Source organism: Gossypium hirsutum, chromosome D04, assembly GCF_007990345.1.
Source record: "Gossypium hirsutum isolate 1008001.06 chromosome D04, Gossypium_hirsutum_v2.1, whole genome shotgun sequence".
NCBI classification, from domain to species: Eukaryota; Viridiplantae; Streptophyta; class Magnoliopsida; order Malvales; family Malvaceae; genus Gossypium; species Gossypium hirsutum.
In genome coordinates this window covers 430,255-458,109 of record NC_053440.1, presented here as the reverse complement: position 1 = coordinate 458,109, position 27,855 = coordinate 430,255, and the positions used below count along the sequence as shown (strand labels likewise).

General features: G+C 32.7%; 4 protein-coding genes across 13 annotated transcripts; 3 read left to right on the top strand and 1 right to left on the bottom strand.

Moving 5' to 3' along the window:
• The first annotated feature begins 11,712 nt into the window (after positions 1 to 11,712).
• Positions 11,713 to 14,681, top strand: LOC107937633 (GDSL esterase/lipase At4g10955). 4 transcript variants are annotated; one of them, XM_016870556.2, is made up of 3 exons: positions 11,713 to 11,908; positions 12,348 to 12,464; positions 13,364 to 14,681. In XM_016870556.2, exons 2-3 carry the CDS (start codon positions 12,376 to 12,378, stop codon positions 14,364 to 14,366), a joined length of 1,092 nt encoding a protein of 363 aa, XP_016726045.1. In that variant the 5' UTR covers positions 11,713 to 11,908; positions 12,348 to 12,375; the 3' UTR covers positions 14,367 to 14,681. The 4 variants fall into 4 exon arrangements, with proteins under 4 accessions (XP_016726045.1, XP_016726049.1, XP_016726046.1 ...); XM_016870560.2 differs by having other exon boundaries at positions 11,739 to 11,908; positions 12,360 to 12,464; XM_016870557.2 differs by having other exon boundaries at positions 11,739 to 11,908; positions 12,300 to 12,464.
• Positions 14,682 to 14,831: 150 nt separating this feature from the next.
• LOC107937607 (GDSL esterase/lipase At4g10955) lies at positions 14,832 to 16,750 on the top strand. Its single transcript, XM_016870524.2, has 2 exons — positions 14,832 to 15,124; positions 15,639 to 16,750. Exons 1-2 carry the CDS (start codon positions 15,063 to 15,065, stop codon positions 16,612 to 16,614), a joined length of 1,038 nt encoding a protein of 345 aa, XP_016726013.1. The 5' UTR covers positions 14,832 to 15,062; the 3' UTR covers positions 16,615 to 16,750.
• Positions 16,751 to 20,531: 3,781 nt separating this feature from the next.
• On the top strand, positions 20,532 to 23,290 carry LOC107937624 (probable pectinesterase/pectinesterase inhibitor 34). The gene is made up of 3 exons (XM_016870542.2): positions 20,532 to 21,554; positions 21,987 to 22,123; positions 22,537 to 23,290. Exons 1-3 carry the CDS (start codon positions 20,743 to 20,745, stop codon positions 23,232 to 23,234), a joined length of 1,647 nt encoding a protein of 548 aa, XP_016726031.2. The 5' UTR covers positions 20,532 to 20,742; the 3' UTR covers positions 23,235 to 23,290.
• Positions 23,291 to 23,680: 390 nt separating this feature from the next.
• Positions 23,681 to 27,559, bottom strand: LOC107937622 (phosphatidylinositol 4-kinase gamma 3). 7 transcript variants are annotated; one of them, XM_041091556.1, is made up of 6 exons: positions 27,327 to 27,559; positions 26,820 to 26,886; positions 26,628 to 26,719; positions 26,316 to 26,532; positions 24,839 to 26,220; positions 24,029 to 24,718 (listed from the first exon to the last, which is right to left on the bottom strand). In XM_041091556.1, the coding sequence occupies exons 5-6, from the start codon at positions 26,204 to 26,206 to the stop codon at positions 24,341 to 24,343; spliced, it is 1,746 nt and encodes a 581-aa protein (XP_040947490.1). In that variant the 5' UTR covers positions 26,207 to 26,220; positions 26,316 to 26,532; positions 26,628 to 26,719; positions 26,820 to 26,886; positions 27,327 to 27,559; the 3' UTR covers positions 24,029 to 24,340. The 7 variants fall into 7 exon arrangements, with proteins under 7 accessions (XP_016726028.2, XP_016726030.2, XP_016726029.2 ...); XM_016870537.2 differs by lacking the exon at positions 26,820 to 26,886; XM_016870539.2 differs by adding an exon at positions 23,681 to 23,982 and having other exon boundaries at positions 24,328 to 24,718; positions 26,316 to 27,559.
• Positions 27,560 to 27,855: the final 296 nt, after the last annotated feature.

The following is a 27,855-nucleotide window of genomic DNA, read 5'->3' as shown; positions in this document are numbered from 1 at the left end:
AAAATATAAAATTAGAAATGTTGCAAATATTTATTGAATATGTATAACTTGCAAGAAAATAAGCATACTTAAAATAACATAAAAATGCCAAAATAACACCAACTTATTATTTATGCAAGAAAACAAAAAATACTTTAAAACAACATAAAATGCTAAAATAACACCAACTTTTCTAATGATTCTCAAAGAAATCTACCACATGAAGGTGAGTTATATCATTAAGGCCATGAATTACATCACCCTACTCTTTTGCCTCCATTTCAACATTTTGGGATATAAAATTTGTCTCAATATTATTTTTCTTCCCTTTAATGGATGCTTGATAAAGTTTCACTAAATATTCAGGCGTACGACAGGTACGTGCCCAATGCCCCCTCATACCATATCGGTAACATAAATTCTTAATAACCTTTGAAGGATTATTTTAACCATCTCTTTATTGTCCTTCGTTGTTATTCTTTTTTTCTGATGGTTAGAAGTACCACTATTATGAACACCATGATAACGGTTACAAGTACGTCCTCAACCACATCCCGCACTACGTCCACGACCATGATCACAACCTCTATATTTTTCGTTTCCATATTTATTGTGTACTGCGGCATTCACTTCAAGGAGTGGTGCAATACTAGTGGGACAAATTCCATGATTTTTCATCAACAACTCATTATTTTGTTCAATCACTAAAAGGCATGAAATCCATTCAGAATATTTTTTAAAACCTTTTTTGCAGTATTCCTGCTGCAGGAGCATATTAGTAGCATGAAAGGTTGAAAATGTCTTCTCTAATAATTCTTTATCAATTATATTCTCTCCACTTAATTTCAGTTAAGAACTAATTTTGAAAAGTTTTGAATTGTATCCACTTACAGTCTTAAAACCTTTGCAACCATAAGTGCATCGAATCATAATGAGCTTTAGCGAGGATCATCGTTTTCTAGTGGTCAAATCGTTCTTCCAAATTTTTCCACAACTCAAGAGGGTCTTTCACAGTGAGATATTCCACTTTTAATCATTCATGTAGATGATAATGGATGAAAATCATTGTTTTTGCCTTTTTCTTGGTTAGATGCTTCTTTATTTGCTACTATAGTATTCCTTAGACCTTTAGCATCTAGGTGAATTTTAGCATCTAACACCCATGACAAATAATTCTTGCCTGAGATGTTTAGGACAGAAAATTCAAGTTTGGCAAGATTTGACATTATAATTACTAAAAAGAGCTTAAAAAAAGATACTAGTAAAATAATATTAATCAAATTATTTGTCAAGTGTAATTATAATAACGTATTTAAGAATGAAAATAGGAAGTAATATAAAACAATTTTTAATATAAAATTTAGGATTACCTTAAGTCGATAGAGAAATTAAATTTGATTCCTCCTTAGAACTTTAAGTAAATTGCTGCATAAGTTTGAAACCTTATTTTTTCGTCAAATTTGGGGTAGCCAAGCAACCAATTTGAATGCTAGGTTAGAAAAATAATGAAAGTAATTCAATAGGGGATTAGAAAGGGATAGAAAGCAATTGAGGTATGGGTTATCAAATAAAAAATAATGATGAGATGGGTTTAGAATTATGGAAAAAATTTGAGAATCGTGTTGATAACGTGTTATAAAATAAAGAGAGATAGAGAGAATAAAGAACAAAAAAAATATGGGATAAAATTTATTTAAGGTGTTAGGTCATTTTTTCCCTATTTAGGAAAATAGGTCAATTTTGGAGAGAAAAATAGAAAATGTGTCCTCCAAAATTATTTTTTTTGTTGAGTGTTGAAAATTTGGTGAGAAATATTTATTTTTGTGTGTGTTTGAGGTAAACATTGTGACAGTTTTGAGGTATATTTGAGTTCAAGGTGATGCGATAGCGCTCGAACACCCACACATTTATCTGCTGTGTCGAAATGGAACCATCGTCTTAGAAGCCCATCGCATTGCAACTCAAGCTCCCAATTCATAGTGATTATATAGTTATGGGTTGAAGTATAACTAGGGCTCTTAGTTGACGATGGTTATGCGGTCACGAGTTCAAGTTTCACAACATCGGAAGAAGGTGTTTTATAAACCCATACATAAGTTTAAGACCATAATCATAGGGACAAGCAAAGGGGCTTTTCAGTATAATTAGCTTATTCCTTTTATTGATCTCCTCCAAAGGTAGTATCCTTAGTTTTATTGTCCATAAGCTGTGACAAAGTTGGGTGTAAGAAGACTTTTAGACGGATGAGTGACTGTGACAGTGGAGAAAAGCTGAAACACGACTCAGGACGATAATGGTTATAGTTATTAATGAGTTTTTTAATCACAACAATTATTGTTGCCCTAAATCGTGTTTACCTTTTCTCTACTTTCACAGTCACTTGTCCCTCTTAAAGCCCTCTTAGCCCTCACTTTGTCACTGGTTATAGTAACAAGAAGGTTAATGATACTACGTTCCCCAATGTAGATATATTTGGCATGGAATTTCATCCAATCTTTGTTGGTTCTCTCCCACAAGTCGACCTTGTGTTGTTCTTCGATGTCCTAGGGTGATAGGAGAATATTTTGCCTTAACCTGTAACCTCCCTAACCCAGTCCAGAAGTTATGGCCGAATTTTGAATGTCACAGCGACCACCAAAATGGCCTTGTAAAACCGATTAGGTTTTCAGAAACTTATTTTTAAAGTAAGTGCTTATTTTACGAAAAACTAGAGTAGGCTTTCTTTTATTATTTTTTTAAAAAAATTTAATTTTTCCAAGATTAATTAAATTTCAATTAAAAAGTTGCTTTTTAATTTTACAAACATGTTTTATTATTAATTTGTTATTCAGAGTTTTGAAAACCAATTTTGCAGTGGAAAAATCCAGAGTATAATTTTATTAATAGAAACCATTATTCCTAATTTTCAAAAACCAATTATTAATTCAATCCAGTTATTTAACTTGTCTATTTTTGACGTCAATGCATGCAAAATACCAATTAAACCCAAAATACCAATCCCATGTCACAGTTTGTATAAAGAAATTATTACAAACCCAAATAAATTAACTTATAAAATTTAAGTACTGAAAATCCAAGTTGAGATCTTCGAATGCCACGTCTGTCCTAACCTTGCGGAATACCTGAAAAATGTTAAACTAATAGGATGAGCTATGAAACTCAGTGTGAGTCTTAATCAATAGGAAGCAGTATACCAAAGACCATAAAATCATTCATGAACACATAAATATCATATACAACATTATCACCAATCACCGTATTGTCAGAGTATATCATATCTCAGAATTTATGCACATGTATATGAATTTCAATGTAGTTTTCCTACTCATCCATCCACTACACACCATATCCAACCAATTGGACCCAATGTGAGAGAGGCCCAAAGTCCCCTCATGGAATATTAAGGGGCGACAACCCTAGTAGGAATACTAAGGGATGTTGTCCACCTTAGTCCTACTCCAGGTAGGAAGTTATTTTTCTAGTTGAAATAAACTTCTACAATTCAACAAGGGTTTCACATTCTCTTCTTATAAATATATGACCCCGATAGAGCTATTAACACAATTTTGAGAGATTGCTCCTCTGTCGAAAAATAGAGAGAATTTATTCTCAATTATTAAATATATTTTTCGAGAATAACAATTCTACCAATTTCTATTAAAGAAGAGAGAGTTTCTGTTTTATCTAAAAAGGAAAAGAAAACTTTTTCTAGTTTTGTGTTTTGATTCAATTGACTCGAGCTCACACTCAAAGCAATTCATGGTATGAGAATAGTGGAGAATGTCATTTGGTTGAAAGTTAGAAAACATTAATGATCTTCTTATTCGAAAATATAAGTATGATTTCGGTCTAAGGTTTATTGCTATAAATATCACAAACTAGGTCGATTTTCAAAATTTTAATTTTTCACTTTTCAAGAAAACTATTTTCAAACTGAATTTTTTCCAATATGATTGGGCCTCGTTTTCCTGATGAGCTGGATTCTCTCGCTTGAGGATCTCTTGCGCAACTCTCAACTCAACAATCAATTGCTTATTTTGATTGTTTCTTTGGTTGAGAATATGTTGTTGTTATTGTTGCTTTTTGAAGTGGTGTTCTTGTAAAGAGAATTATTCCTCTAGTCACCGCAGCTTCTCTTGGGTCTTTGAATCACGAGGCTGGCGCTTAAAAGCTTACTAGTGAGAACCCTGGTCCAACATGGTAGATGTTAAAGTTGGTGGAAATGGCGTAGTAGTAAGGCAAGCTACAGCTTGATGTAAGTAACAAGCTATCTGCTTCCTAGGCCTAGGAGGAAATGCACCAGATGATAGCTGATACTTCGTAATGGCTAGGGGAGAAAAAACTACTGGAGGGATAGGTTGGTTGGGGGTGTCAATTGGAACGGAGGAACTGGTTAGGTGGCTATTCTAAGATTGTGATGTCATGTCCATGTTCATTGCACAAATTGTTGATACAGTGATACAACAAGGAGAAGATATGAAGTAAAGTGTGGCGGTGGTTATGGAGGCCGATTCACCCAATCAGGGCAGAGAGCCGAAAATTATAAAGAGTGGGAGTGAAAAGAGTATGAAGGTTAATTTTTGAGGTTATGCTGGTAGAGTATAGGCTTGTATGTTTGGACCTTCCTTCGTTGTTTTGCTGGTATTTTGTTGGAAAAAAATTGGTTCGAAAACATTTTTCTTGTATAGCAGAAAAATAAAAATTTGAAAATTGAGTCAGTTTGTAATATTTATAGCAATTTTTTTCCAAAAAGTATCCGTGCTTTGTGCGAGACGAATCATTGACATTCTCGGCTTTCAATCGAATGACATTCTCTGCTATTCTCGTAGCAAGAATTGCTTCAAGTGTGGGCTCAAAAAATAATGAATCAAACACAATCAAAAATAATTTTCTTACTTTCAGTAGCAAAATAAATCTTTCTCTCTTATAGAAACTGGTAAAATTGTTATTCATAGAAAATATAATTTATACTTATAAATAAATTCTACTATTTTCGGACAGAATAACAATATGTCAAATTGTGTATAACTTGTGTATTATAAGACCTACCGGTGTCATCTATTTTTAGGGAGAGATAAATGAACCTTAATTGATTTAGTATAATACAAATAATACTTATTTAATAGAAAAAAATCCCCTAGTTGAATTAGGAGAGAGGGACGGCTAACCCTAGTTAAATACACTAAGGTTGTCGCCCCTCATACATATTATTAGGGGTTTTAGGGCTCTCCTTTATCGAGTCCATTTATACGTGCTTCTTGGACTTTTAACCTGGCACCTTATAATTTAATCCAACCCAATATATGTTTTTATATTTTCCAAAATAAATATTATTTATTAAGTTAATTAATTTTCTAAATCAATAATTTTTCAACCTAATTCTAATTTTGTTAAATTCATGGCAACTCTAACGTACAAGAATCTATAAGAAAGTATATTTAATTTCTACACTTAACAGATTCACAATGACCAATTAATTTAATTACATTTTTTAATTTTAATTTTTACCAAATTAGACGATTTAGTCTGGCTTATCTCTTGACTTAACCAAACTAACTCGGCCTAAAATAATTTATGCTCAATAAGCTCTCCTTTCGGTCTCACCTATCTATATGTTCCCTTAGAGACGTCAATTCTAAGTTTTGAAATTTATTCAATTTAGTCCAGTTTTTACAATTTAGCCTTTGTACAAAAAACTAATCAAATAGAATTTATATCAACCAACCACCATAAACTTAGTTACCTAACATCATTTCCATACAAACAACAACCTAATAAACAATCAAAGCATACATTAGATTAAACACAAAAGTAGGTTTTAAGAAAACTTAGTGATTTCTTTATGGTTGCTTGGAGGAGAGAATGTTGGTAACAATGGAAGTCACAAATACTATTCAAGATCATATTTTTAACAAAAAAAAATAGAGGTGAGTTATATTAAATGTTATGGATTAAGATGAAAATACAAAGAAGGTTTGAGTATTAAACAACAATTAAGACAAAGCTACAGGGAAAACTAACTAACTATCAACTAACTTAACTAAAAACCAAAAAATTTTGAAACTAAACCCTAAAAATATGAAGAAGAAGACAATTAGAAATTAAATATATTTTCTCATAAACTCTTTGTCTTATAGATTCACGGTCAGACTTGTTGAAAGCAATCAGACTTCTGAATTCAATATTGATAATATCAGGAACCTATGTTTTTTAAACCATCTGTGTGTGCCGAAAGATTCAGAGTTGAAACAAGAAATTTTACATGAGACTCATAGTAGTGCTTTTCAATCCATCTGGGTAGTAACAAAATGTATAATGACTTGAAACAATTGTACTGTTAGGAATGAAAAGAGAGATTTTAGAATACATAGCAAAGTGTTTGGTATGCCAAAAAGTCACTCAAACATCATATTTCATCAAGTTTATACAACCTGTAATGATTTCAGGATAGAAATGTGAGTGAGATACTATGAATTTCGTATTGAGTTTATCTTTGCCACCGAAAAAGAAAAATGTGATCTGGTTAATAGTTTGACAGATTAACTAAATAAGCGCACTTCATTCTTGTCAAGACAAATTACTCACTTGAAAAGTTAGCTAAACAGTGCATTTCTGAGATTGTCAGATTATACGATATGTCAGTATCTATTATTTTAGATTGAGACATGAGGTTTATATCCAGATTTTGGGGTAAACTATATAAAGCCTTGGGCACGAAATTGAATTTTAGTATAGCGTTCCATCAATAGACTGGCGAACAATCAGAACGGGTGATCTAGATATTCAAAGATAAGTTGTGATTATGTATTACTAAATCTGAAGATAGTTGGGAGAAATTTCTACCATTAGATGAGTTCACATATAATAAAGCTACATGTGGAGTATCAAAATGGCACCGTACTAGGTTTTATACGGACGTAAATGTAGAACTCCTCTATGTTGGTTAAAGTTAAGCGATAGAAAGCTGGCAGGAATAGACCTGATTCGTGGAGTTGAAGAAAAGGTTCGAATTATACTAGTTTTTTTTAAAGCTACACTAGATCGATAGAAATCATATGCTGACTTGAAAAGAAAAGATATTGAGTTTCAGATCGATGATAAAGTATTTTTAAAAGTTTTATCCTGGAAGAAAGTTCTACGTGTCGGCAGAAAAGGGCAACTCAATTCGAGATTTATAGGGCCACACGAGACTCTAAAAAGGGTTGGTCTGGTAACTTATTGACTAGCTTTGCCTTTGAAACTTGAAAAGATTCATAATGTTTACCATCTATCGATGTTATTTCGTTATGGTTCTGATCCTACTCATGTGTTATCTTCTGATGAAATAGAATTATAGCCTGATATGACGTATAGTAAAGAACCAGTTAGAATTTTGATTTAGAAAATTAAAAAACTGCGGAACAAATGAGTATCACATGGCAATGTCACGATACAGAAGAGGCTACGTGAGAACCAAAAGAAACCATAATGTTATAGTACCCTAACCTTTACTCAAATAAAAATTTCGGGGACGAAATTTCTTAAGGGGGAGAGTTGTAACGACTTGAAAGTCAGTGGTGTAAAAAAATATGATTTGGAACCTCATTTCCAATGTTTGAGTCCTTAAATATTATTATTTAATATTTACAATGTTAGTATAGAGTTTAATTAAAGTTTGGTCCTTTAATTTTATCAACTTGATAGTTAATTAAGGTACAGTAACTAATTGTAAAAATGGTAAAAGTTAATCGTTATAGATTTTTAATTATTTAAATGACCGATTGAGCAATTGGTCATATATACTATATCCAAACGGTGGTGGATTTTTGGTGTAGTCCACTAAACTTTGTTAAGTATAATTAAGTTAGTTAATTATAGTTAATTAAGCTCATTATTGATTAATTAATGATTAATCTTAATATAAAATGAAAAATAGAACATTTCTTCTTCTAGTTGTCAATAGGTTTTTGACATTTTCAACTTTGGCCCCTCGATTGGTAAGCATTTTCAAGTTCATTTCTTACCATTCTTATGTTTTTTAGGTTCCAAGAGTTTGATTTAGCTAACTCGTGTACCAATTTGCAAAACCACTGAAGTTTATAAAAGTTATCATTGATGAGTTTTTTTTATGAAATTGGTGCTAAATGGTAATTTTTTAACTTAGATATGAAAAATGACTAATTTGTAAAGTGAAAATTGTTAGTTTTGAATATAGGGACTAAAATGTAAATAAATCTAAATTGGTATTAAATCTCTATAATTATGGACAGCCGAGGGTCTTAGAAGGATGTAATTGATATCGGTTTCAAAATCAAAGCTCAAATTTGAAAGTTATGGCAATTTCAGTTTTAATAACTAAATTAAATAAAATGCAAAACTTTAGGGGCGTTCGAATAATGAGATTGAGCTAATATATCTTATAATAGGATGAAATAAGGTAGGACTGGAACTGATAAATTGAACTGAATTATTTTATAGAATGAGAATTGAACCAAACCAAACCAAAGATAATTGAGAAAAAGGTGAAATTACTGATTAGTCCTTGAAGATTTGGTTGTTTGTTGTTTTGATTAGGTAATTTCATATGGTATGATTGTATTTCAATTATTATATACTTGAGTCATGAGTTTGTGTATGTTTGATAGTAATTTAAATTGTTTGCAATTTGGTACAAAAGGTAAGATATGGACTAAATCGTAAAGAAATGATAAATTGATTGATAAATTGAGTTATTTAATGAATTGATAGTTGATTATGACTGATCGAATCGTAATTTTATGTTTGTGAATGATTATCGAGAAATAGGACAAAACTGAATAAAATTGAAAATAGTATAACTTCGTGAAATTGAGATAAATTATACAATATATGTATGAAATGGTAACTTGATTAATGAATTGGTGATATTGAAATCAATAAAAAAAATAAGTTGAACCTATAATGAAATTGGATTATTGATTACCCTATTAATTGTTTGGTCAGAGTCAGATATAGTTGGCATGTCATAGGATAGATAGAGTACGAGTTACTTAGACTATATATCGATAAGTGATGGGCACAACTTTTACTTCGGTTATACCGATGAGTGTGAAGCGCAAACTAGTTACTTCGATATTGTCTGATGAGGCACTAGATGTCAAATTAATGTGTTGATTAAATCCATCTATTCTTGTCCAAGTCAAGTTAATAGGGGGTATGAAATGTGATATTTGATAAATGATATACAATTTGGATTGATAATGTGACTTGATATTACAAAGCTGATTTATGATAGATGAATATCGATAGCGTGGAAAATATCATGCCAACTGGATATTCGAGCCCAGAGGGTTGATATGGAAATGTGGCGAATCTATAAATTCGATTCAAAATTCGAACAATGAAATGAAATAGTGTTTGTCATTAAATTGAAATTGGATGCATTATTGATAAATAAATGAAATGGTATGAATTTGATATTAAATTGATTAAATGTTGATTGATTACGTGAATGGCATTGAACTGTTGATTATAAGTGGATTGGAATATTGTATGTTTGAATTAATATATGATACGATATATATTGAACTCACATTGTTAAATTGTGGTTGCCATGTTTGGGCAAACTTGTCAAGCTAGTAGCTTATCATATTAAATTGTTATTGAGCTTATCATATTAAATTGTTATTGAGGTAAGTTATGATTTAATGCTTATGAACTTACTAAGCATTCGATATACTTACCTCATTGTTTTCCCTTTCTCTGTAGATTGCTAGCTTGCGGAATGAGTCAAGTGGATCATCAAGAAGCTCACACTATCCCATTGTTAATTTGGTAATTTTTTAAATGTTCTAAAGTCTGGTTATGTGGCATGTCCATAGGTGTTACATATGATTTTACTTGGAAATGATAGTTGGTTTGAAACTTGGTTAATGGTTGTTTTTGAGAAAGTTGATGTTCATGTTATATGTGTATGTGCGCGCGTGCTTGGTATCAGGTTAAGCTTTAGATAAAGCATTTGAATGACAAATTTGGAAGTGAAATGGTTTGGTTAAATGATGGAATTGAATGGTTATAAATTTTTGAAAGGTTTGTGAATTCATAGGTTAAAATGTTATGTTTAAGTACCTTATTGATATATAATGGTTTGGTTGATTTTGGAAATGGTAAAACAGATGTTTTGTTATGTGTTTTGGTTGGCTTTGTGCAGGTTTGAGTGTGCTTTAAGCACCATTTGAGTAATAGAGTTGGTTTGGCATGAAAAAGGTACCAAAATATGTTTTTTGACCATTTTGGCTCAAATGTATCGAGATACTTAGTGATTTTCTTCAAAATTTTCAAACATAGAACCTTAAAATGGTATCAATACAGAGTTAGGGTATCGATACCTTGAAAGAAGTATCAGTACTTTAAGTATAGTATCGATACCTTTGGTTTTAAATCAATTTTTCTAAAACATCGAAGCTTAGATTGGTATCGACACCTAGATGGGGTATCGATACTTGATTTGAAAATAATCTGGTCATTTTTCAAGCTCGGGTTAGCAAATGAGCTTTAGTAAGCTTGTATAAATCTCGAAAAAAATTGTATATCGTGATGTGAATGTATTTATGATTGGATGTTTGAATGATTTATTTGTTGATTATTTTATGGTAGTTGCTTCGGTAATGGTTGTCACATTTGGTAGCTCGGACCCGACGATTGACTTGAGAGAGGGATGTTACAAAAGAAATCATCTCTGGTTTGATTTGGTGGATTCATCAAGAGTTTTCTTTCACACTAGTTAATGTGATAAGAGGAATGGGAGAACAGGGTGGCAATGGCAGAAGAAAAAACGGCGTTTGTATCCTTAGAAAAAAATTTACATAAACAATTTTGATTATTGAGTCGCAGTTCCTCTTTTTCCTTCAATTACTTTGTCAACAAGTAACAATATCCTATTCCAAATGAAATTAGAAAACCTTAACTTTAACTTTAACTTTATCTCTAACTCTAACTCTAATGGTCATCTTATCTATCAATATTTTCATTTAAGAAAATTACAAAAAGTAATTTATTCATATATACACTAAACGAATATAAAAAAATTTATAAGCTCATCCTTTTCCAAATGAAATTAGGAAATTTTTATTTATTTATAAAAGCTAAAGCTATAAAGCTTTTAATGTTCTATACCGTAACATGTACCCAAGAAAACAAATTCTAAAGTTAAGAAAAAAGAATGGAGGTTAAAGTGGTAAAGATAAAGGTTCTTGGAAAGGGTTCTTATGGTGCTAGGCATCAGGTCAAGATCGTAGCTCCTGTTTATAATCATATTTATGGGTGACTAAAATGAAAAGTTGGATGACGAAATTGCAAAGATTTCTTTAAGGTGACCAAAATAAAATTGCCTAAAAATTGGACTAGCAATGGGTAGTTTACCTTATTTTTAAAATGAAAAACTACTTTTTTTAATTGAAGGAAATTTCTTTGGTGTTGTTAATTGGACTTCAATTATCAAATTAAAAGAGTAGAGAGATTAAAGTAGAGGGACTAAAGTTTAAACATATAAAAAGTAAAGTGACTAAGAGCACAAATAGACATTTTGCTTGCCATGAACAGGGAAAGGAAGTTGGAGCGTGTCGTTGAGAGGTGGTTAAGATGCATTTATAATAATAATAACCAAATATTTACACCCAAAATAAGTAAGGTATTATGAACAAAATTACTTAATATTAATATTAAATTAAATATAGTAAAATATGGTTTATTTATTTTATAATAATATAAATAATTTAAAAGAAAAAACAAAAAGGAGAAAACTTCGTGAAATTGTCTTTATGAATTGTCTGTTAATGCCACACTGTCGAAGGCCCTTTTTTCCTAAACTCTCTCTCTCTCTTTTGTTCCTTTGAAGGGAATAAAAGAGAAGAGGAGGGAAAGTACGTGAAATTTGTGAATTTGTTTTACATCTTCGTTAATCTGAGTTGAGGTAAACTATTTCTTTTTTAATTTCTTGAATATTTTTTGTTGTTGTATTTCTTCCATGTTTTTGTTGAATTTTACATGACCTAAGAATCGTCAATATTGGTTGTTCAATGGTTTTTAATTGTGTATGTTATTATTATTTTATTTCTTTTTTGGGTTTTGTTTTGAATTTTCCCAGAAAAAGAAACGAGAAAGAAACCCATGAAAAGGGAATGGCTTTTCAAAAGTTTCCGTTTTCTTCTTAAATTTGGAGAGAAAAGTATGAAAACAAATTTTAGAAAAGGAATTTAATTCCTCTACTTTTATTTCAAGGAATTTAGCTCATGATAAGTACAGAGACTTGTGGCACATTTTCTTGACTTTTTTCATGAAAACTATGAAATTCATGTATAAAGCGTCACCCAATTTGATGAATAATGGGAAACTTTGGTACTACATCTTAGCATTTCACACAGCCTTTGTAGAGGATATATGGAGAAACAAAGAAAGAAAGAGAAACCGGCCTCTTCCAGACAAATATTCTGCCTTTCAGGTCCTTTACACCTCACTTCAGTTGACTGGTAAACACCTTTTCTTTCATTTATTTCATTGAGAATCTCCAATGTATGTTTACATTTAAAATTTTTTTTTCTCTGGTCAACATTGCAAGATATATGGTAGGGTATTAATGGAGTTTGTCAAGGAGACTTATATGAAAAAAAAAAGAAAAAAGAAGGGGGGTCTCAAATAGCATTTTAATTCAAAAGAGTTCAATGAATGAGCATTTTCAAATTGTGAACCGACTAACCATTGATGCTAAGAATGAAGTGGACATACAATTAATCTAGTACCTAACATTTGATAGTAGTTAATCCTCAGTAAAAGTATCATGGAGGCTCTTGTATTAAGAGTCGGATTACATTTTATCCCCTCTACTAAAAAAATGAATAAATTAGTCTCTATACTTTAGATCAAAGAGCAAACTGCTCCTTCTGTTAAAAATTTTATCCATTTCTAATTTAAAAAATTGGTTCCTATACGTTGGCATGAGGTATACGTGGCAAGTCTCATATCACCGTCTGGTTATTCCGTCAACTATATCAGTTTTTAATAGTATAAATGGATGAAATTTTTAACAGAAATGACCTATTTGCTCTTTGAACTATTGTACAAGGACCAATTTGCTCATTTTTTAATAGAGAGAGCAAAATGTTATCTGACTCCTGGTACAGGGGCCTCCATGATACTTTTACCACTAAAACTCCTTTGTCTCTATGACCCTGAATTCATGCTGAGAAAATTATTATGGAACAAGTATGAACAACAGATAATTCTACTTTCTTTAAGCAAAGATCAAAATTCAGGGGATTTGTTGGTGCACAGAACTCTTAGGGCCAAATTCAGTGAATTCAGCAGCCAAAGCTGCAGTAATGAACATGCTTTAATTGCAGCTTATGCTTTTTCTGTGGTTCTTTGGTAGGGATAACTTTCATGACCGAAGATCAGTTGCTGCAAGCTTGGTTCAGGGAGTGTACATCCTAGAACGTGATCGCCAAGAGAACCGCAAAGACCCTCTGGCTCATGCACCAGCTTGGTGGGAGTTCTTCAATTTCCAGTTGTTCCATATTCTTGTAGATGATGTTGATAACTCCATTTTTGGTGCCATTTTTCAATCCAAGCCTTGTAATTTCACCTACAACCATTCATCTCAAAGTTCTCCACATTATGTTATTGCATTTCGGGGTACTATAAATACGTCAAACACCAGGTCTCGTGATCTCAAGTTGGATTTCCTCTGTGTCCGCAATAGACTTCATGAAAGCTCTCGTTTTCAACAAGCAATGCAGGCCGCGGAGAGCCTCTTTTCTGTTTACAGAAATTCAAGTATTTGGTTAACCGGTCATTCACTAGGATCAGCTATTTCACTGCTTATAGGTAAAAATATGACTAAGATGGGTTATAATGTTGAAGCTTACCTCTTCAATCCCCCATTCTTGTCTGCTCCTGTAGAGGGAATCAAGAGTGAAAGGCTGAAGCATGGGATTCGTTTTACAAGCAGCGTAGTCAAAGCTGGCCTCGCTTTTGCTGTAAAGGGTCGTAATCTTAGACACGAGCAAAATGATCCATTTACTTCACTCTCTTCTTGGAGACCATACCTGTTTGTGAATCCTTCAGACCTTATATGTTCAGGTTATATTGGATATTTTGAACATAGGAAGAAAATGGAGGAGATTGGGGCCGGGAAAATCGAGAGGGTCGCAACACAGGTAGGGAGCTTACTCTCAGGCTCTGGTCTACAAAGAAGCGAGTCAGAACCACTGCACCTGATTCCTTCTGCCCATCTTACTATTAATTTGCGTCACTCTCCGGATTTCAAACATGCTCACGGAATTCACCAATGGTGGGATAATGGTTTTATTGGTCTGTCAGAACTACACGAGTACAGGCCTTTTGTAACGGATGAGAAGTATCTTCTAAGATAACTGCATGAGGAAAAGTTACATCACTTACTTACATTGGTGTAAGAACTCAGGGAGATTGTAATTGACTTCCTATTTCCCGTTTACCATGAAGACATAAAACCGATTTGTCTTCAATAGCAAACAAATGTCGTAGGGCTTGAAGCAGTGCAGCTTCTAGGGGTTATGTCTTTGTAAGGCAGAGGAGCTTTGATAGACTTGAAAACCATGGTTGGTCATGTTGGTCTATTGCTTCGGCCTTCACATTGTATTTATTCCATTCAATACATTTTTATCTATCAATGAATCTGAAAGAAAGAATAATATATTGGAATTGTATTATACCTTTCAATGAAATGGATTGCAGATGTTTATCACTAAATAGTTGCTCTTTTTCTTGGATAAAGATTCGATCCCATATTCTAACATTATCTTGTTTTACTTTTGTTGTTGTAAATATTATAATATATATATGTATTCTTCTGAGATGTGCTCGTTAATTTCACGCCATCATGATTGCTGCTCATGTTCCAAAAATGCTTTAAAAACTTGCAGGAAATTTCATTTACTACAGAGCTTGAAAGCTCTTGATTTATTGGCCTATAAGTTTTCTTCTTTACTCATTAATGATTGTTTTATTAGATAAAATTTTACACTTTCAAGCTTAGTGAAGTATTACAATCTCTCTTGGCAGTGAAATGTCTAGTTACTAAATAGGTAATGGCCTCTGGTCGTGCAAATTTTAGTCTTTCGGGACCTTCACAACTCAAAGCCATTGACTGGTAAGTGCTTTTGGCAGCTATCATTTCATTTTTGAGGAATTCTAGTGGTAAAAGTATCATGGAGGTCCTTGTACTAGGAGTTAGATTGTATTTTGCCTCTTCTACTAAAATAAGGGACAAATTAGTCCCTATACATTAGATGAAGAGTAAACTGGTCCTTTTGTTAAAAATTTCATCCATTTTTGCTGTTAAAAGTTTGTCCTATACATTACAATGAGGTAAATTTGTCATTATTTGATTGTTCTGTCAACCATGCCAGTTTTTAATAGTACAAATTAATGGAATTTTTAACAAAAAAAAGACCAATTTGCTCTTTAATCTAATGTGCAAGGACTAATTTATTCATTTTTTGAGTTAATGAGACAAAATGAAATCTGACTCCTAATATAAAAGCATACTTTTACCAATTCTGGTCCATTTTATTGGATCCTAAATATGTAAGTATTTCTTGAAAATATTTGCTAGATTTCTTGAGTGTTAATCGGTGTATACATATTTGGTTTTAATTTTGGAGGTTAAATGAACATCATCGAAGATCGATTGCTGCGAGTTTGGTTCAAGGAGTTTATGTGCTAGAACGTGATCGGCAGAAGAACAGGGAAGGACACCAAGTTTGTTGTGCTCCTCCGTGGTGGGAATCTTTTCATTTTCGACTAAACCATCGTCTTATTGATGATGTTGATGGATCCATATTTGGTGCCATTTATGAATTCGACATCAACACCTCCTCTGCTCACCATTCTCAACTCCAAAACGCCCCCAACTATGTTATTGCCTTTCGTGGTACTTTAAATACTCCACCCTCCATTTCCCGTGATCTCAAACTGGACCTTCTTTGTGCATGCAACAGACTCCATGGCAGCTCCCGGTTTAAGCTGGCCATGAAGTTTGTGAACGATACAGTTGAACGAATTGGACCCAACATTTGGTTAACAGGGCATTCACTTGGATCAGCCATGGCATTGATTGCAGGGAAGGAGTTGACTATGAAGGGTTATCTCATTGAAACTTACCTCTTCAATCCCCCATTCTTATCAACCCCAGTGGAAATAGTGAAGTATCCAGTATTAAAAACTGGGATTCGTTTCACCAGCAGTGTGGTTAAAGCAGCACTCACAATGGCCATTAAGGGTCGAAATCCAAAGCCTGGGAAACAAGATCCTTTCACTGCATTATGTTCATGGACTCCTCACCTGTTTGTGAATCCGAATGATGTTCTTTGCTCAGAGTACAAAGGGTATTTTGAACATAGGAAGAAGATGGAAGAGATTGGAGCTGGGAAAATTGAAAGGATCTCAACTAAGAATTCAATTGTTTGTCTATTGTCAAGTCTTGTACCCAACATGAGCTGTGAACCCTTGCATTTGCTTCCTTCGGCTTACCTCACTATTAATCTACGTCCATGTTCAGATTTTAGGACAGCTCATGGGATTGAACAGTGGTGGGACCCTAAATTTAATGCTAAGGTTGAACTACACCAGTTCAAGTGACAGAAACTTAATTTGGTGGATGATCAATCAATCAAATAATCCTTTTTTTCTTTATTTGATTTCCAAAGGAAAAACTTAGATGTTAAACAACGTATGTGTACCCAAACCCAATAACAAAGTTTGAACATTACTTGTTTGCGCCATTTGATTCAGTTTTCTCATGAATACTCTGTTTTCTTATTTTCATTTAAATTTGTTTGTTCATTCAAAGGTAAAAGAGTTAAATCCAAAATCATTTCGAAGGGAGGATATCTTGTGGTAAAATATATAAACTTATTGTAAGTAAATTCAACGAAATGTAAATACCTTTTTTCATCTCTATATTCTTACCACCAGTCCATTCGTATATAAATTAATTGCGGGAACAGCCTCATACCACCAGCCCATCCGTATGTAAATTAATTGTGGGAATAGGGGAATGGCCGAGTAGTTAATCCTTGCCAAACGAACAACCCTAAAACCAACTTCTCAGATTTAGCTCCTTGACAACCTTGCAAACTAGAAGGATCTGGCTTGAATCAACAGCCTCAACTTCGCTGGTGGTTAAAACTTGATCGTTAATTTCTCTGACAAATCTAACCACTTAATTAGTCACATCAATTTGTTCTTTGGTAGATCAATTACGACAATTACAGATGTATGAGTTCTTCAAACTATACTCCATACAGCAACGAATCAATGAACTCTTTTTGACTTGATGCTATTATGATTTTGAAAGATGACTGAGTCTATCTCCTAAAAAATATAAAAAATACTGAAGTAGAAATTTTTTTTCGTACGGTTTCAAATCTCATGTAATTCTCTCCTGAATTGATTATAGGCCTAAAATTAGATTTGAGGTTTAGTTAATCATGGAAAATAATAAATCAAGAGAATAAATAGTCTTTAATTATAATTAAGAATAGAAAATTTTGGCAGGGAGGTAGAAAAGGAATTGGAAAAGGGAAATTGAAATTTTACTTTAGACCCGTTTGTTTTATTGAGAATAATTTTTGGAAAATGTTTTTTTATATATGTTTTATTGAAAATAGTTTGTTTAACGGAAAATAATTTATAAAAAGTAAGTCAATTTTATTATAAAATGACGTACCCTATTGAAAAATGTAAATTATTTTCTAAAAAAGTGCTCCTTTATGGTGATTTTATTTTTATATAAAAATTAATTTAAATCAAATTTAATTATATTATATTAATAATACATTTTTATTTTTTAAAATATTTTAAATTAATAAAATATTAATATAAAATATTATAAATTTCAATATTATTAAATATACATACTTAATTATCTATATCTAATCATATAATAATTAATGATTTATTATTTTAATAAATTATATAATATTTCAATTTTATTTTAATAATAAATTTTAAATAATATCCTTCATATATTATTGAAAAATATTCAATATTAATATTTGAATAATAAATATTTTGTAGTATAAAGGTTAAAATATGCTATAAGTCTATGTACTCTTCACAAACGTGGAATTTAGTTTCTGTACTTTTATTTTCAACAATTTAGTCCCTCTGCTTTTCATATATGAAAATCAAGCCTAATTGTTAAAATTGTTAATTTTTGCGTCAATTTTGATGATATCACATTGTTAAATAAAAAATACTCGGGATTCATGTAAATAAAAAATGACATTATAACGAACATGAATTTAACAAAATATTTTTAATAATGCTAATGGCAAAACTTGAATTTTGATATTTAAAAAGTAGGACTAACCCAAAAATAAAAGTATATGGACTAAATTTCAAATTCATGAAGAGTATAAGGACTTGTGATATATTTTAATTTAGTACGAAAATATGAATATTTTAATTATATAAATATGAGTATTTGTTTAAATAACATTTAGCTTCATTTATCGTTTATAACTCTAATATGTCAATATGCACTCTCATATATGTAATATATGTAATTTAAATTTATTTTTAATTAAGCATTATTTATTATTAAAGTTTATATATGACATTGACTATTACAAAATATTTTTTTATTATAAAACAAATTTTGATTGTTAAAAGGAAATTGCACAATAATATTTTATATCAAATATATTTATGTCGTATTTATTTTACAAAAAAAATAATGTAAAATATAAATTTATAGATATAAAATAAACTCAATTAAATAACGAAGAGAAAAGAAAATATTGGGTTATATAAATTTGAGTGAATGGTGGTTCAATTGGACTAATAAACCATTTGAGCAACCCTAATAAATGATAATAAATTGAGTTGCGTATTTTAAAATAAATAATAATTGTTCTTTTATTTTTATATTTCTTGTTTTGCAAGTCACCATTTACTTCAAAATTAAATATCTATATGCCTATATATATATAAAAAAAAGGCTTTATTCTCATTTTAGTCCTCACCTTTCTCCGTTTTCCTAAATAGGGTGTCTAAACTTTTTTTTTATATTATTATTAATTAGTTAAAATAGTTAACTTTCAAATAAAATATTATGTGCTTATATATTTTTTGAAAATGGAATTTTAAGTCCAAAAGGTAGAGGGATTAAATTCTTGAAAATAAAAGTAGTATGACTAAATTCCAAATATATGAAGTGGAGAGACTTAAAATCATGGTCTCAAACCGATTAACCCACGAACAGATACAGACCGATTGACCTAGGCTAAAAATCTTACTTAGAGTATATTTTAAAATTTAAATTTGTATTCTATAATTTAACAGAAACAAATAATCAAAGTGATTAAATGAAAGGAAAGAAAAATAAAAATGGAAGTGAGAGCCATTTTAATCCCTCAATCTCTTTAGATTTCCAAAAGAATCTTAAACATTAATTACAAAATATTTGTTAAAATTGAGTCTATAAATATAGTTTAAGGCTTTTTCTAAACCCTAAATTGGTAACAGCTTTGCAGTTAATCCATTCCACGCTCCACCCCCCTCAAGGTACACCATTCAACTCTGTTCTTCTTTCTTTTTTGAAGCACATTGTTACCATTTTCCTTTTAAATTGAAAGAAACTAATAAACCAAGTTTCTGAAAATACCCCTAACCCTTTCTTTTAAAAAAATTGCCAAATTATCAATTATAAGTATTTTTTTTTACTTCATGTCTGATTTACGGTTCATGTTCGAGATTCGTAAGTGTCTCTTCTAACAATGTCGTCTCCAAAATTCTAATATGAATCCTCCCATTGTATTTTACCATTATAAATGTAATAATCATCTCCTTATTGCATTGTTTTTTCTTAAAAAAAAGATAATAAAAATTAGTTAGGAATCCAACTCAAATTTGATATTAATGAAAGATTTGAACGCAAATCTTATTTCATTTAATCCTCTTTCAAATTTATAAAAATTTAAATTAGTAATGGTAATATTATATTTTAGCCCTCAAAAATGACAATAATTTAATTTAATCCTTTAAAATTATAAAGATATAGACTATTAAAATAATAAAATTACATTTTTATTATAGTGAAAATATTCAATTTAATTTCGGCTTTCATTCCTGATTAAAAAAAGTTGGGTTAAGTAGTGTCAAAAGGTAGCATAAATAGTTTAAGGGTCTGATTAATGGGTAATTAATATCGATAAGCATCTTAAGAATCATTAAAGTGTTCTGTCGTACATTTACCCCCCCCCCCAAAATCATTAATCACACTGATTAAGAGTATAGGGTTTAGAGTGTAAAATTTAAGGTTTTGAGTTTTAATATTTATTTATAATTAATTATTATTTTAATAAAATTAATTTTTTATTTAAAAATATTATATTATTTTTTGTTTTATTTAATGGTGAAGTATAGTATTATTACATGTAATTTTTGCGAAGACAATATACCTCATAAATAATTACTACTCTTTTTATAAGAAGAGCATCACATTTATTAAATTAATTACACATTTTAATTTATTTTTATATATATAAAATTGGATTATATAAAGCTACGTAATAAATGGTAAAGACGTGAAAAGTAAAAAGATAGATATCTGTTATGGTGAATGAATGGTGAGTTTAATGTATAACCCATCCCTGTTCCTCAGTTGCCAATATAGCTGAAAGTAGACCACCCTTGAAGCTTTCCACACTCTTACACCTCCGCCATTGTTTCTTTTGTTTTGCAGCTTAAAAGATCAAAGCAATGGCACCACCTAAAAACCTTATTACCATTTTTTTACTTTTTGTCTTCACTATGATCAATGTCTGTGCGCCTGGCCGAGGCGCCGCCGTAATCCGCCACAACCCAACCCAAGCCATTTCCAACACCTGTAGCAGAACTCGGTTCCCCAACCACTGTGTCAACTCACTCCTTAAGTTCCCTGACTCGTTCACTGCCAGTGAACAAGACCTGGTCCATGTTTCTTTCAACATGACCTTGCAGCACTTCAGCGACGCTCTTTATATGACGACGTCCGTTTCCAACATCAAGATGTATCCACGTGTGCGCTCCGCATTCGACGCCTGCCTCGAGCTTCTGGTAGATTCCATCGAAGCCCTCTCCCGCTCCCTCTCCGCCGTCATTCACAAAGGCGGGTCCACCCAAGACGTGATGACGTGGCTTAGCGCTGCGTTGACGAACCTTGACACGTGCGCGGAGGGATTCGAGGGAGTGACCGGGGCGTTGAAGGATCATGTGGTGGCGAAACTGAATGACTTGTCTCAACTCGTGAGTAACTGCTTGTCGATTTTCGCCGCGACAGGCGGAGACGACTTCGCCGGTGCGTCGGGAGAGAACAAGAGGCTGCTGGCGTCGTCGCCGTCGAACGAGGAGAAATTCCCGAAATGGGTAGGGAGAATAGAGAGAAAGCTGCTCGACACTCCCTTGTCGGAAATCCAGGCTGATATAATCGTGTCGAAAGACGGAAACGGCACCGTTGAGACGATTAGTGAAGCGATTAAAAAGGCACCGGAGAATAGTAGTCGGCGGATTGTCATTTACGTGAGGGCAGGAAGGTAAATAGACGTTACAATAATGAACATCTAGTTTTACTACAACACCTTTTTGCTTTTCATTACATTTCTCATTATAACATAACACCACGGAAATAGCCTTTGTAGAATTTCTATATTTTAAAGTTGGGCTAATTTTTCCCTTAGTCCCTGTAGTTTTGAACTTCTACTTTTAATTCCATTTATAAGACTTTGAATACTAAATTGTAACATATTCCAAATTTTAAAAATTCAAATATAGGTAGATTACTGATTTTTTGGGGGTTGAAATTAGGGGTTTGTTTTCAATTAATGGTTCTTTTTTCAGCTTCCACCGCTATGATTATAAACTACTTCGTATTCATGTGATTGTTTAGGTGGATAGGCATTTATGGTGAAAACTTTTTCCTTTTTTGGATTAAACTGAAAAATCGAAATTATTATTTGTTTTAACAGATACGAAGAGACTAATTTGAAGGTGGGGAGGAAGAAAATGAACTTGATGTTTATTGGTGACGGAAAGGGTAAAACAGTCATTTCAGGAGGAAAAAGTGTATTTGATAACGTCACCACTTTCCACACTGCTACTTTTGGTAAGTTACCTGCTTAACGTATACTCTCACTCAATTATTTTATAATTTTTTTTAATTATAAAAAGTTATAAAATATTTATTTAACTATTATAAATTTTTTATCACTTAATTATAAAAAATTATAAAATTATTCAAAATTTTTTTATCTTTTTCTGTCATGGTTAACATAAAAATAATTAAAGATTTAATATAATTGAGTGATCAAAAATATAAAATTAAATAATTGAATAATTATTTTATAATTTTTTATAATTGAATGACAAATTTTTTTTACTAATAATTCAACCACTATTTTTGTAACTTTTTATATAAAAAAAATGCCTTTATTTTTTTTCCTACACAAATTCTTCGAATTAAAAAGAACAACTTAATATCATTAACCATGCATGATGTTGACTCGTTTTTTTATTCAGCGGCCACCGAGAGTGGTTTTATTGCGAGAGACATGACATTTGAGAATTGGGCTGGACCAACTAAGCACCAAGCAGTAGCTCTTCGTGTTGGGGCAGACCATGCCGTGGTATACAAGTGCAACATTATTGGGTACCAAGATACTTTATACGTTCATTCCAATCGTCAATTCTATCGTGAATGTGACATCTATGGCACTGTGGATTTCATTTTCGGAAATGCCGCGGTGGTACTTCAAAACTGTAGTATTTACGCTCGAAAACCCATGCCCTTTCAGAAGAACACAATCACGGCTCAAAGTCGAAAAGACCCGCATCAAAACACGGGTATTTCAATTCATGCATGTAGGATCTTACCCACGCCGGATCTCGCAGTAATGAACGGTAGCTTCCAAACGTATCTAGGGCGTCCATGGAAGCTGCATTCCAGGGTTGTGTTCATGTTATCATACATGCATGACCACATTGACCCTAGGGGATGGCTGGAATGGAATGGTTCATTTGCCTTAGATTCACTATACTATGGTGAATACATGAATTATGGAGCTGGTGCGGCAGTTGGTCAACGGGTCAAATGGCCTGGCTATAGAGTCATCACTTCAGAATCTGAAGCAAGCAATTTCACTGTTGCACAATTTATTTATGGAACATTATGGTTACCATCAACGGGGATTGCTTTCTTGGCTGGTCTCCAAGTTTAAAATTAAATTTTCTTTAACCTTTTTCCCAAAAATATATTTCAGAATTTGTTTTTAGATATGGTAAAGTGTCACTGTTCCTGTTCATTTTGAAAGTCCAAACATGTTATAGGCTCTAAAAGTTACTTTCTTTTACAATTTTCCTTTTTATTATCTAATTATAAATTCTTTTGATGGGATTAGAGAAGTAAAAGTATAGCAAAACAATTCAATATACATTAAGTTAAAGAGTCGGATTGTATTTTCCCCCCTCTTACTCAAAAAATGGACAAATAAGTCCATGTATATTAAACCAAAAAGCAAATTAATCTTTCTTTTGTTAAAAATTTCAACCATTTATACTGTTAAAAACTAGAGTAACTGACAAAATAACCAAAAAATTACACGAAACATATCACCTATACTTCATAGTGACATACACGGAATAGTTTTAACAGAAAGAATAGATGAAAATTTTAATAGAATGATCAATTTACCCTTTAATCTAATGTACAGTTACTAATTTACCCATTTCTTAAGTAGAGGGGACAAAATGCAATTTGACTTCGACTACAGCTGCCTCCATGTCGATTAGAGAATACAAAAAGGATGCAGTTGAGTTCACACTCATTCAAATCCAAACAACATAGTTTGGAAGTCGTGCTTCCCAAATATGGCATCATAGAGAAACTCTGAAGTAAGTGCTTGTTCTCTTTCGGCAAGCAACAAGCTACCCTCCTCAGCTGAGCAAAACTGGAAAATATTGGGTCTACTGGAATTGAGGTAAAGAAAAAGCATAAATGAAAAACAATTAAAGCTGATGAGATTTGTACTGTTATTCACATAGCTAACAACTAAAATCTCCCCAATACAGTTTGTTCTTGGATAGATTACTTAATAGACATTTCCAAGTAGTATGGTACGGTTTGAGGTCGTTCTGCATAATATGAAATTTAGATGCACCAACAAAATAAAACAGACGATGGAAACACAAGTTCGAGCAACAATCCGAATACTACACAGAACTTATGCCAAGACCATTTAACAAAAACATGGACTCCCATCATTGTTGTGCAATAAGTATGTGATATTGAAAACGAAGATATCCAAACCCTACCTAACTAGTTGGTTTAAGAGGTCAATTCATCAAGACGCCTATCCATGATCAATGTCACTGCTTCAAAGAATGCCTCATCACTCATTCCGGGGAGCAGACCTTCCTCCGCTTCTTTAACAATCTGCTCAATCACCGACTCCTGTTTCACTGTTTCCCTGCACATGATTCTTCCAATAGCATAGGGTGTGAGTCCTCTCTCCGCACCTTTCTTTAGAAGCATTGTGGAAATGCGAAAAGTGCGAGCACATTTGGGTGGCATGTCCCAACCATGGAACCTTAGAAGTTCAATGTCTTGTTCAGCATTCAGCGATTTAATATACTTGATGACATCTGGGGAATAAGGTTCACGAGCTTGGGGCCAGTAGAGCCAGTCAAACGTGCAATCCTCAAACTGAAGCAAAATAAAGAGCAACAACAAGGTGATGAAAATGAATGCTAAAGAATCTTTTACAATGATAGTTCATTTACCAAAACCAGGAAACAGTTGAAAAATGCAAAGTTAAACTCTTACATTCTCAGGTAAGCAGTAGCCGTGGTCAATAGGAACAAGTGAAAACCGACCTTCCTCACAATTTCTTGTGACCAGTATATTTCCAGCATGCCTATCTGCATTTGCCAACCTTATGTCCACCACAGAGATCTTCTGCACCTCATCCACTGGGAAAGCACGAGAGCCCATATCTTCACAACTTCCGACGTTGTTTACAAACATCTGCAGTGACCCAATCTTGCAATCATAATCATAACCGTTTGGATAATTAAATGCTTTATGCAAGCACTTAACCATCACAGTAGGAGGAACCCCAGCAAAGCCCTTCTCTCCACTATCAAATGAGCGAGGCCCAGTCATTGGATGGTCCAACAGGTAAGCTGCAACTTCTCTCAGTGCACCTTCACCTACACATGTGCCTTTCTTCAGCCCTTCACCATCTAGTGACAAGGGGAGGCCATGTGGGTTATTTACAGCCATTGGCTCTTCATCAGTAGGCTTGAAGACGGAGATATACTTCTGACCAGATGAATCTTGCATGAAGTAAGCTCCACCTGACCCCTCTGATGACCTGATAGGCCTGCTGCCTTGCTGTAATCCATCAAAAGTTAAGTCAATTAGTTCTTTAATAGCCATTGGCAGTTGAATCTTCGAATTAACAACAAGAGGCTCCAGAATGGAATCTCTTTGGAACAGCTTCCCTGCCAAGATCAGATGTTCCACAGAGGATGTGTCACCCAAGTATTGTCTAGCAGCATGTGGCCCCTCATTCAAACTCAATGCCTCAATAGAAACTTCAAAACCTCTTTCAATAGGAACAGCCCGTACTTTAGCAGAGTTTTGAACTAGCAAGTGAATAACAGCATCACTATTTTTGCAGATATCAGTAATTAGTCTCTGATCTTCAAGCACCTCACCGTTGCATACCAGTTCTTGGTCCTTGAGATTAAGAAATCCTTTTCCCTTCTTAGCAATTTGTTGCTTCACATAACCCACGTTTCTACCCCTTGGAATGTGAAACTCAAACTCCTTACCACATACAGTCCTAACAGTGATAGCCTGGAGATCTGAAAGCTTTAACACCAGATGCAATACATTCCCATCAGCAACACCATAGTCCTGGACACGAGAATCATTCTGAGCCAGTTCTCTACCTTCGAAAACTAACTTCTGCTTCCTCACAAAAAACCCTTTTGAAGTCTGAATCCTTAGCTTCACAGAGGCAATTGAATCATACTCCATTACACGCATGGGAATGATAGACCCCCCAACAGAGAGAAAAATTAAGATTGAGTTGCTCAAAGTCTGACCATATCTATGGGCAAAATTTTCAGGGAAACAAGCAAACTCTTCAATTGCTGAGCTAAAGGCTACACTGGCGATCGACATTGTATTTGTCTACCCTGTAGAAAATGTTAAGAAACTAGAACTTCTAAAAACCAATTCCACTAAAATCCTTCAACAAAAAAGTGGGAAAATTCAAAAAGAGAAAAAGAACCTTTAGGCAGAAACAGTTAATGGTCATAGTAAGGTTCCCAGAAACCTAGTTTTCTCCAAGGATAAAAAAGAGCCTAGAATCCATTTTCACTCCCAGGTTTCCTTGGAACATCAAGAAAGTCCAGGACCTTACAGCAATTTCAAGTTCAAACTTCCTTGAATGCATCAGACAATGACGTAAGCAGACACCAGAAAAAGCATGAGGCGGCATTTGATTACTGATAAACAAGACGAAAGTAAAAACACTGACAAACCTCCGAAGGAAAATTCAAAAAGAAAAGAAAATTTTAGGCGGAAACAGTAAGAGCTTCACATAAATCCTAGTTTTCTCCAAGGATAAAGAAGAGCTTAGGATCCATTCTCACTCCACAGGTTTCCTTGAAATATAAAGAAAGTCCAAACCCCCTACAATAATACATCAAATACTAATCACACAACAGGAAAAAAGCATCAGACGGTAATAAGTTGTAAGAAAACTCTAGAAACTAGAGAATAAAAACATTACTTTAGTTCAAAAGAAATCAAAGAAGATTCCTTTTCCACCAGAAACGACAACCTTGATTCCTTCATTTCTTCATATATATATATAAATTATTCAGATCTTATTAGAGAGAGAGAGAGAGAGAAAGAAACTACTACAAATAATCAGATACACTATTACACACAACCTAATTATACCAAAAAAAATTCTTATATTTTATTAATAACTCTCGCTCATAGTTCTCAGTAACCAAAGGGAAAATATCTACAACATATAAACTTGAACAACAAAATTACGAATATTATGATATTTCAAAACCTTCTATCCGATCCGATCTCCTTTTTAACCCCAGCAACGTGAAAATCTTTAAGCAAAACTATTTTTAAACATATTAAAGAAGTTCAAATAAAGCAATAAAAATAACCAAAAACGAAGAAGATAAAACACAGAATTTTTCGTTACCAAAACGAAGCTGAATCTAAGAATGCGAAATAAAATAGGAAAATTTTAAAACGATGATCGAAACCGTACCTGAAGAAAACAAAATCAAAAGACTAGGAAAAAAAATTCAGGTGCAGAAATGGAAAATTCGAAATGCAAGAAAAAGGAATACGTTGTCGCAGGTTTCTTTCTTTGTTTAATTTTAGAGATTTTCTTCAAATATTAGCATGAAAAATGGTTTTAAGAAAATGGATTTCTTCTTCTATTATTTTTTTTTGTCTCACTCTGAGAAACAGAGAGAGAGTGAAGGTCTAGAGAGAGTACAAGCTTATTAAATGAAGGGGGGTATTTATAGTGTCGGATCACGCAAGTTTCGGAGGGGTTTACCGGTTAATTACAAATATTACCTGTACGCAAAAAGACTGAATTACCCTTCTTGGAATATATGATATACATACATGCTTCCGCCATTTTAATAAATGATTTCTCCGAAACTACTAAAAGACCGTTGACGAGTACTTAAAACGTAAATGTAATGCAAATTTTAATTTAATTTTTTAAAATATGTAATTATTTTAAATAATTGGAATTTCTTAAATTTCTTTTTATAAAAAGGAAG